At 43.1% G+C, this 10573-nt stretch overlaps 1 protein-coding gene across 2 annotated transcripts; it reads left to right on the top strand.

Annotated features, from left to right (window-relative positions):
* Positions 1 to 1711: 1711 nt before the first annotated feature.
* On the top strand, positions 1712 to 9930 carry nrbp1 (nuclear receptor binding protein 1). 2 transcript variants are annotated; one of them, XM_086190039.1, is made up of 18 exons: positions 1712 to 2311; positions 2584 to 2839; positions 2926 to 3048; positions 4245 to 4346; positions 4452 to 4541; positions 4641 to 4681; positions 4871 to 4965; positions 5559 to 5642; positions 5729 to 5787; positions 6088 to 6186; positions 6285 to 6417; positions 6513 to 6603; positions 6830 to 6880; positions 7229 to 7364; positions 7481 to 7534; positions 7620 to 7683; positions 8221 to 8276; positions 8367 to 9930. In XM_086190039.1, exons 2-18 carry the CDS (start codon positions 2609 to 2611, stop codon positions 8460 to 8462), a joined length of 1605 nt encoding a protein of 534 aa, XP_086046165.1. In that variant the 5' UTR covers positions 1712 to 2311; positions 2584 to 2608; the 3' UTR covers positions 8463 to 9930. The 2 variants fall into 2 exon arrangements, with proteins under 2 accessions (XP_086046165.1, XP_086046164.1); XM_086190038.1 differs by having other exon boundaries at positions 1713 to 2311; positions 2581 to 2839.
* The last annotated feature ends 643 nt before the right edge of the window (positions 9931 to 10573 follow it).

Below are 10573 nucleotides of genomic sequence, written 5' to 3'. Positions count from 1 at the left end.
CTCTCACAGTCACTGCTGTGTCACCTAAATATAGGCCTCTTGAATGAGGAGGGCAGGGGGCGGGTTGCTTCTAGAAGAGAGACCCTGGCATGTTTGCTGCTTCTCCATGAGACCCTATAAAATCTGTCTCACCCATCAAACATGGTTGAGACACACGATTGGCTTAAGATCTTGTCATTAAGGTTAAATTAATAAAAGTCTATTAACAAGGGATGGTACTATTTGAGAATACTGAAATAATTTCTGAGAATATTTCACCAAATTTGGGGTTTGATGACGCAAACGGATTCTGATTTTTAATTATATAAACATCACATATGCAATTTTTGAGACTGGTTCAAGGATATTTGGAGTAGTTTCTTTTTTGTAAAATTGGACAGGAAAAAGTCCTTCTGTTAACCAATGCAATTTAGGAGACCAGATTCACATAGGCAGCTTTAAAATACCAAATGTGTTTTCTAATATCTCTTAAATTCTTAAGGTTTGTTGACGGGAGTTTGCGGCAGGACTTCTGATGCCAGTAATTCTTAAATAAACTACATTGACATCTAGCGGTAAAACCACCTTACTTCCCGTCAGCCTCGTCAGTGGTTTGTCAGCAGAAACTTTCAGTCATGATGCAGTCCTCTGTTGGCCAAATCACCTGTCTATCTATACTCACATCAAACAAGAAATGAAAAGATATTGACTGCATGGTTGCCAGGTTTGAGAGAAACCTTCGTATTTTCAATCGCACTCAAGGTGAGTATCTTTTGATGGTAACCACAGTATAATTTCCTGCAGTAAAATGGAAATAATCACAAAAACAAAACATTGAGGCATTGAGAGCTCTAATGTTTAGAGAGAAGAATTGTTAACTCACCAAAATTATGGGTGATATCATTCATGTAATTTTATATCACATAAATTTGACTTACTGTGACTACCTATAGTTTTCGTACAGCTTACTTTATTAGTCGAAGAAATCTATTAAATTTGTGAAATGCTCTCTGTATTTGATTGATGTTGCTCATGGTCAAGGTACTGTTTTTCTTTCTTAAAATTGCATTGAGCCTATATCTACTGTTTTAGGCACGTACAAATGAACCAGGTATTCTTACGCTCTGGCGACGTAACTGCATCTGGTGTTGTTAGTGGTCACATACCATTTTTCTTTAAATGTATTGCCAGAGAGTTCATGATAAGATAAGATAAGACTTTATTAATCCCTGTGAAGTAAAAGTTTGGTGTCACTGAAATAAAAGCACAATAGAGAGCAAAGATTACAAAATAAAATAATGAAAGCAACTAAAAAAAAAAAAATCATTATGTAACACCAAAGAACTAAACTAAGCTACTGAAGGTGGTACAAATCTCTCTCTCTCTCTCTCTCTCTCTCTCTCTCTCTCTCTCTCTCTCTCTCTCTCTCTATATATATATATATATATATATATATATATATATATTTGTGTAATGGTCTCCCTCACAGTATTTCAAATTACCATAAAACCCCATTAATTGATCCTGGGGTTGCCACCTGTTTTTACCAGGTTACAAATCCAGGCTGGAATGCTAGTAACTACATCAATGAAGCATATCACGACAAGCGGCTTGCTAACATCGTGTGATACTCTTTTTGTGCTTGTTATTCGGAGCAATTGATTTGAGCCCAGCAGATGGGGGATTTCATACACGGTGTCTGGCAACCAATGTAGTCTGTGACGTTTCCGTGCTCATAGTGCAGTGTGCATCTGGAAGTTGTCGCCATCATATCAGGCTAGCAGCTAACCTAGCTGTCCTCAGTCAGGCGCAGCCTTTGAACATATAAAGTTATTATTATCGTTTACCTCTCTTTGTTCGTCTGTAGGGTTTCGATCAAATGCTGAGATGTTGTGTATCACTAAATAATTATAGAACTGCTGCTATAGTTAACTTTTGTTAGCAGTGGCTAATTTAATGAGCACACACTAGCAGGGCTGAAATCTTGAGAAGAAGTAACGTCAAGGAGCGGTGGGCTGCTGCTAAAAGCTAACGCTAGTTAGCTGGCAAGCAAGTACGGTTAAAACATCGGCATTGATTTAACGGAACGACGAATAAAGCCAAGACGGTGTACCTATCTACAAGCTCGCCGGTGGTTCCGCTGCTGGCTCTTGTAGTACAGCTGAGAACCTGTCGAAGCCAAGGAACCAGCAGCGTCACGAAGCTAGCTTCAACTTAGCAGATGAACCTAGGTTTATAGCTAACAAAGCTAAATAACAAGCTCGGGTCAGTCTGGCACGGAGGAAGTCTGTGAAACTGGAGCTGACATCGTCACATTTCCCATCTCTGACACGTATGGCCAACCTTTTGTGTTAAAATTTGTGTTTTTGTTACGCAGTGTTGTGGCCTTTCCTGTGAATTGCTAATTCAGCTAACTACTTTTGCGAAGTCTTAGCTGTTTCTCGGTTGTTGGGGTTCCAGCTACCATGCACATACCATTGCAGTAAAGTCAGTGTAACAGTTGTGTTACACACATTTGCCATGTTCTTTTTGTATCCTTATTATTAAGTCAGAATTATGGATCATGATTTTACTATTGTTGGATATCTCTGTCCCCTGCAGCAGGCTACTGGGCGTGACAACTACGAAGATGTCAGAGGGAGAGAGCAAGCAGGCCCCGGACACTGTCCAGGAAGTGAAAACAGAGTCTATGGCCGCTGCTCCCACAGGTCAAGGAGTATCATCGGTGTCTCCCCCCGTGTCTGTAGTGGCCCAGCCTCCTGCTGCGGCTGCCACGGAGGATGAGGAAGAGGAGAGTGAGGATGAGTCTGAGATTTTGGAGGAGAGTCCATGTGGACGTTGGCAGAAACGCAGAGAAGAGGTACTGGATATATCTGCAGGTGCACCTCCTTGAAAATTGAGTGACTCTTGATTCATTTTCAAATGTTTTTCTTTTTCCCCGGCAAGGTGAATCAGCGCAATGTCCCGGGGATTGATAACGCTTATTTGGCAATGGATACAGAGGAAGGAGTAGAGGTGGTGTGGAATGAGGTCATGTTCTCAGAGAGGAAAAACTTCAAACTACAAGAGGTGGGTGCCTTGTTCAAGCAGCACAGTGTGAAGCGGTTGTACAACACATAACAGTAAAAATAGGAAGGTATCAGTAGAAAGGGGCAGCATGCATACCTGCTAAGAATACATGTATTGTCAAGTTTAAACAAGAGATCGCTTCAGTTTGGGTAAGCCTTCTGCTTACAGTCCCCCTTAAGCTGCTTAAACAAGTAGTTGGAGCAGAGAACATGCTGTACTTGTGTAGAAACTTCATTTTTTGCTCCGAAATTTGGAAGGGATGGTGTAAACAAACCAAATAAAAGCAGTAGTTGTTGCTCTTGTTCCCACTGTGTTTTGGACATTTGGTTGTTTCTTAAGGCTCTTATTTTGCCCCCAGATGTAGTCTATTCAACAAATTAAGAGCTTAAAAATCAGTGTGTAATTCTGTAATTGACAGCTGATGGGCGCCCCTAAGCGAGACATGTGAATGTATGTATGATATAGAAATCGATGTCACAGTTATTTCAGACTTCTGCCTCGATTGTGTAATGATAAATTAACAATAGGTACCGTTTTTTTTACACTGCCCTTATAGTTCTCTGGCAAGCTCTGTACTCTAAATATGCTGAACTATCAAATGGGAAGTATTGACCTAATGAATCCTGAGGAACAAGAGTCAGTGAGAGGTTCTAAATGTTGGTTTTATGATACGTTTTTGTTTGAATGCCCAACCCTAAACACTGGTAAAGGGACGGGTTGAACGTGTGTGTTGATTATAGCCGCTACAACACGAGGTTCCCACCATAACAGGAGGAGGCTTCACATTTGCTCTCATGGCAGAATCTTGCCAGTTTGATCTTAACCAGCTTGATATCCAGAATGTGTTTGGCTCATATGTTTGTGCAGTTTGCTCACAACGCTCCATTTGTGTTGATTTGTCTCTGAGCTGGGACTTTTGTCTGCCAGTTCTCAAATCTGTTGGCAAGTAGAGATTCTGGGCTAAAATGATGTGATCAAGGCATTACAGGACAAAGTCTGTGTGATTCCTGTAACACCGGCTTACGTCTTGTGAAGTAAAGATCAGGATCACTTTTGATGTTTACAACTGTCAAACCAGAACTCCAGCCTGCTGGTCAAGACTTTTAAGTTTTTAACCAACCTTCACAACACGCATTGTTTTAATATATTTAAGTATGCTAGCTGATGTATTAATGTTTAATTTGTTTGCCTGACAGGAAAAAGTCAAAGCGGTCTTTGACAATTTGATCCAGCTGGAACATTTAAACATCGTGAAGTTCCACAAGTACTGGGCTGATGTCAAAGAGAACAGAGCAAGGGTAAACCAGTCCTCACAAACACACCTTATTTCCCCTCAACAGACCTCATGCTCATGCAATGGCCGATCTGCTCACTTCTGTGCATCTCTCCTCTTCTGTCTGCAGGTCATTTTCATCACTGAGTACATGTCGTCAGGAAGTCTCAAACAGTTTCTGAAAAAGACAAAGAAAAATCACAAGACCATGAATGAGAAAGTGAGAAGACTTCGCTGCATCTCAGCTTCCTCTGAAGTAGTTCTTTTAAATCCTATCTAAAATTAAAGCCCTTTTAACCATTGTAAACTTCTTTATCAGGCCTGGAAGCGCTGGTGCACACAGATACTGTCGGCTCTCAGGTTAGTATAAAGCTACTGGGCTCAAATCATGAACATCATTGGCTCCTATTATGAAACAATTCCTCCTCTCGGCTGTTAAAATGTTAAATAGATCTCTTCGGGTTCAGAAATGACATTTGGGTAATGTTTATATAAGTGACCAGGTCATGTAGGGGTTACATTTATTAACCATTTCACCCTCGTGTTCAGCTACTTGCACTCCTGCGAACCGCCCATCATTCACGGTAACCTGACGTGCGATACCATCTTCATCCAGCACAACGGCCTCATCAAGATCGGCTCAGGTAAAAGTCCTTCACAGAAACACAGATATACCAGCAAAAAAAAAAGGTGGCTGACTCATCACTACCTTGTGACCCCAGAAAGCAGTTGGAGCCAGCTACGCAATTGAGCTTGAAGATAACGGTGCCCCATCGCTGCCAAGTACAAACAGCATGACTAATATTATCCAGTTTCATCCGCGTCTTCTTCGTCCAGACGTATGCTCAGTAATCCACAAACACCTTGATTCGGGCTGAAAATGAACCCTTCTGGTTCGACGCTTGTTCACTGTAGCGCCTTGAGAGTTTATGAACCGACGCTTTTGGACAGTTAAGCTATAGTTGGCAGTTGTGGGGCAGCATTGGCTTCAATCTAAATATACTTGGCCGGCTGTTTCTGCATTCTGGAGTCACAATCAAGTGATGCTGGAAGGAAAAACAAACGTGGTATTTGTGAGTGCTTGAGAGGCAAAATACACTTTTGGGTGGAGTCTTGCTTGTTAATTTAATTTTTTTGTTTTTGTTGTTTGTTTGTTTTTAAGATTTTCTTTTCTTTCATTTTTTTTTTTTTAGGTTTAACGTTAATGTATTTAAAACGTTTTTCCTGACTATTACAGTGGCTCCAGACACTATAAACAACCATGTAAAAACATGTCGGGAAGAGCAGAAGAGCCTTCATTTCTTCGCCCCTGAATATGGAGGTATGATCAGCGAGTCATTACGTCCGCACATCCTCAGTTCAGTAGTTGTGTTTTTGTGGTACTGATGAGTCGATGTTCATTTTCAGCTGTCGCAAACGTCACAACAGCCGTGGATATCTATTCCTTTGGAATGTGCGCCTTAGAGGTGAGAGGTTGCCTTGTCAAGTCTCTTGCTTCTTCATTTGCAGGATTCTCTCAAACAAAATGAGTTTCCCCGAGTGGCGTCACACATGGCTCGATTAGTGAGACACGGGGTGTTTATGCGTCCCCGGATTCTTAAATTAAAGTACCAGGCTGGCAAAGTGTGTCTGTGTGTTAGGTTTCTATGGGAATTGAGGTTATAACTTGTGTCTTTTACAGAAACAACAAACATCACAAGTCTCCTGCATGTGTTTTGAACAATGAAGTGGTTGTTTTGGACTAAAATGTCCCATCACGTCCTCAGATGGCTGTGCTGGAGATCCAGAGTAACGGAGATTCGTCGTATGTGTCCCAGGAAGCCATAAACAGTGCCATTCAGTCCCTGGAGGACCCTTTACAGCGGGTGAGGCAGGGACGGGGACCGACTTAAAAAATCTCGATGGGTGGTAAAGAGAGAGAGAAATCGTGAATTCAAGCCGTCCTTGTACTGCCTTCTTTCAGGAATTCATTCAGAAGTGTCTGGAGGTAGATCCCAGCAAGCGACCCACCGCTAAGGAGCTGCTATTTCACCAGGCCTTGTTTGAGGTGCCCTTACTCAAGCTGCTGGCTGCTCACTGCATCGTCAGCCACCAGCGTAAGTCCCAGCACACACACGCAGTCAGAGGATTTATTTGAAACCTGTCAGAAATACAGACACCAGGCTCCATCTGTTTATCTGTTTGCTTGCAGATATGATTCCAGAAAACGCTTTGGAGGAGATGACGAAGAACATGGACCCTAACTTGGTGATTGTTGAAGCGAAGGAAGGAGTTCAAATGAAGTGAGTCTGAGAATCTCTTCACGTTTATAATGTTCCTGCTTTCTCCTCATGTTATATTACTCCTCTTTACATACAAAAGGCTGTTTTCATAGTGGCGTTTATTGTCGTAATTGAGTTAATGTCAGAATATTGTCATCCATGAAGTCCGTGCTCTGCTTTCTGACTGGCTGGGCGATGGTGACTGACTGAATATGCCACATGACTAACAGCATGTCCTTCCCTTCAGGCTCTCCCAGTTTCCTGCTCTTGAGCTGGACAAGTTCCTGGAGGATGTCAGGTGAGAGAACAATCGTGCTGCAGCCGGGAACATGGAGCGAGACTTGATAAATCTTGTGTTGGAGGTTTACTTATTGAGATTCCGTACTGCAGTCATCTTAAGACTGAAGTAAAGGTCCCGTGATGTGAAGATATCAGTTTGGTAGCTATTAAAATAGCTCCAGTTCTTATTTAGGTGGATGTGGGAATATTCCAGTTGGAGTGCTGTATTGTTGAATACAGGAAAAGTACTGTTCAGCTGTCTGACATGATGTAACGTCCTGTTGCTAAATTCTAACAAGAGAAAGTCTTGTAATCCATCCAGATCCAAGCTGACTGTGCTGCTTCTTTTCCTTTTTGGGTTGATCAGGAACGGGATTTATCCTCTGACTGCGTTCGGCATTCCCTGTCCACAACAACCTCAGCAGGAGGCAGTCAAGTCGCCCATAGTTCCCCCCTCTGTCAAAACGCCGACTCCTGAACCTGCGGAGCTCGAGACCAGGAAGGTAGGAAGTGTGACATTCGAGCTTATGGAGTATCGTATTCCTGCACTGTCCAATCATCTCTCGAGTCCACGATCAGGAGTGAACATGAAAGTGCCTCCCTGGTTTTTGTTCTGCAGGTTCTTCAGATGCAGTGCAATATTGAGCCTGTTGACGAGGGCACCAAGCATCATGTAAGTGGCCCTGCAAGTCCATTCAGTCCGTCATGGAGGACGATTCTTCTGTTCCCTCAACTTGTTATTCTTCTTCTCCTTTCAGCTGACCTTGCTATTGAAACTTGAGGATAAACTGAACAGACACTTGAGCTGTGATCTGTTACCCAGTAAGTGTATTCACTTTTTAAAGGCAACTGAGTGGCCCGTCATGTTATTGTCCCGAGCGGTGTTCGCTGAACTGCTCGTGGATTTTGAATAGAAAATACGCCGCGTGCCAATATGGACCTGCGAGCTGTCCCACGACAGGACAACCTCCAGCCAGTTCTTATTCTGCTGTGATAGACAGATAAACACATGAATTTCTGTGAGCCCATCGGGATGGAGGGTGACGCTAAGCTCAGCGTCAGCGCCCTGGCAAAATAACACAGCGGGGGACCACGCTTCAATCGTGCAGCTTGTTCATGTATTCACACTTGTTGTGTATATTTGCAACTGTTCACCCAAAAACTGAAGACGAGCCTCATTCCTCAAATGTTGAAACACTTGCACTCCCTTTATGTCCTGTGCGACGGATTTCTCTCATCCCAATTTTTGCCATAAGAGCACACACGATGCGCTTCTGTGCACTTGGTTTGTGTCCAACTGCCTGTTGTGTGGTGGGGAGTTTGACCTCTGAACCCCCCCCCCCCCACCTCTGTGTTTAGATGAGAACGTGCAGGAGTTGGCTGTGGAGCTTGTTCAGCTGGGATTCATCAGTGAGGTAGGAGGACTTCATCGTGGCCCTGCTCACAATAACGCGTAGCGGTAGTCGCCCCGATATTTGACCTTGCTGTCTCTACGTTATCCGCAGGGCGATCAGCCACGACTCGCATCCGTTCTTGAAGAGGCCTTCTCAAAATTCTACAGCCGGAACGGTTCTCTCAATCCGGTGACTGTTTCCTCGTAGCGGAGGCCTTCTTGCCCGCCCTTCTTGTCCTCTACGACAGGACTAGCTTCGCGAGGACGGAGGAAGCCTTGGTCTGATTGCAGATCCTGCAGCCCCCCCCCCCCCCCCCCTCGTTTTCTTCTGGTGGGAAAAAGCTGCCACTAAGTGGTTATCGCTTTTCTTTTTATTTTTTTCCCTCCCACCTAATTACAGCCATCTGCTTCTCTTGTAAAAGAGGAAATCATCGTTGCAACTTCAAGGAAAATACTTGTTTTCACTTTTTTGGCTTAGTTTGTTTATTTGGGATGGAGAGAAGAAACAGTAGAGGTAAGCAAACCAAAACTGGATAACAGCAGTATTTTCCTTAAGTCAGTATTAAAACTGTATTTTAAACATTTTTACTTAAAACTGTTAAATAGTTGTCTGTATAAAAAAAACCTCTGTCCCGGCACACTGAAGTGTGTGTGTATCATGGTGTTGTTCAGTCTGGTTCTCTGGTCCTTTTAACGTTCCTCCAGCAGTGAGTGAGGCATCGTCCTATCGCGTATCGGACTCTTTGCTGCATCAAGCTAGTACCGCAACAGACGCAACGTCACTTTTACTTCAATTCTGTAGTTGTACATTGTAGACGAGAAACGTGCAGCTGCAGTACAAGTCGAAGAGTAACAGCTACCGGTAACCTATTAAAACAAAAACAAAAAAAACCTATTTATTTGTATCTTTTCTTGAGTGTACTGTACTTCACTTCCAGCACTAAGGCCGGTGGTTGGCTGAATGTATGCTTTTACCCGCTTGTTGTTTTTTTTTTTTCCCCTCTCTCAGTCGTGCTGTTATTTTCTATGAACGGGGTGCCCTCGCTGGACCGTTGTCCACTCTTATCGATGAGGGCTAGAGGAGTGAAAAGGTGTCTTTGGGTGGCATTTTGCTGGAGAGACTCTTTGTTTTCGTCACCAGGTTTCTTGAATGCATGTATCTAAATGGAGTTGGTTCAGTTCTCATTTTGACCCCCCCAACGCAGATGTCATTTGTCATGCAGTGACGTGCAAGGAAAGTTTCAGCCTGTGAAATGTTTAGAATTCATGGCTGTGAATCTTCTGAAATATCCTGAGCTCAAACATACTCCGGCCGCTTAAGATATTCAGCCCCCCCCCCCCCCGCCGCCCCTCCCTCTCTGTTAACTGGGCATCTCTCTGCCAGTTTGCACTACTGTACACTTTCATATCGTTTGACCGTTGCTGGAAATGTCCTGTGGCCTCCATCTTCTTCATACCAACAGCAGGAATTTGGATGATTTTGGAATCGATAAAACTTCTGTCTTGTCTACGGCGTGACTACCTTTCCGTCGGGGGGTAGATGCTGGGAGATACAAGTCTGGGACTGCCTGGCATGCTTGTAACCATCTTGTACACTGTATGCTGGACACTGTGCTGTTTCTGCAATGCATTTACCCCCTTTTTTCACTTCCTGAAATAAAATATTTCACTATCAGCACCTCATGTTTTTGTTTGTAGTCTTGTTCTTTCCTGTCGTTGTGAGGGACGTGGAAACTTTTGTCGAAATATGCAGAAGGTCTGTGTAAACGGTCTGATTCTGATTTATTATTTTATATGATTGCGAAATTATAGGTCTTTAAACACACTGGTGTAAGATCAGTTCTCTATATAAGCAAGGTTAGAAACTGAGAAGCAAAAAAGCGGTATTTATAATGCCTTAACTAGAAGGTGGATACAGAACAAGACCATCAAAATATGGTAACGTCAGAAACTTCAGCTGAAATTTGTTGAACAAAAACATTTCCTTTGTCATAAACTCAAAGTATGGAATACGGTTTACTGAACCTTATACGTGTAGATGTGTGATATCACACGAGTTCCTGTGAAAGAAATCCAGCCCCAGGTTAAACGAGCGATGACAATCAGGAACTGATTTAGCGAGCAACGGCTCGTAGCTCCATCCTGCCAACAGTGAACAGGATCTATAGTTTGGAGGCTATGACTGAGTGAGTGACACTGCGGAGGAAATTCTCCCATTTGCAGGGGATGAAATCAAATACCTGGAGGTTCCTTCCTGTTCCCTCAACAAGTTGCAGTAAGACAATGAACTCTAGTTTTAGAACTGTGGTTTCGTTCTTG

Source organism: Aulostomus chinensis, chromosome 20 (assembly GCF_037954235.1).
Source record: "Aulostomus chinensis isolate RoL2024-O1b breed Wild chromosome 20, RoL_Achi_v1.0, whole genome shotgun sequence".
NCBI classification, from domain to species: Eukaryota; Metazoa; Chordata; class Actinopteri; order Syngnathiformes; family Aulostomidae; genus Aulostomus; species Aulostomus chinensis.
This window is presented reverse-complemented; position numbering and strand designations above follow the sequence as displayed.

What these genes read in the sequence shown, in the direction of transcription:
- nrbp1 (XM_086190039.1), top strand. Translation starts at nt 2,609, where the DNA reads ATGTCAGAGGGAGAGAGCAAGCAGGCCCCGGACACTGTCCAGGAAGTG. An exon ending in CTTCGCCCCTGAATATGGAG is followed by an intron (nt 5,643 to 5,728) that starts GTATGATCAGCG and finishes GTTCATTTTCAG; the next exon opens with CTGTCGCAAACGTCACAACA. An exon ending in AAGTTCCTGGAGGATGTCAG is followed by an intron (nt 6,881 to 7,228) that starts GTGAGAGAACAA and finishes TGGGTTGATCAG; the next exon opens with GAACGGGATTTATCCTCTGA.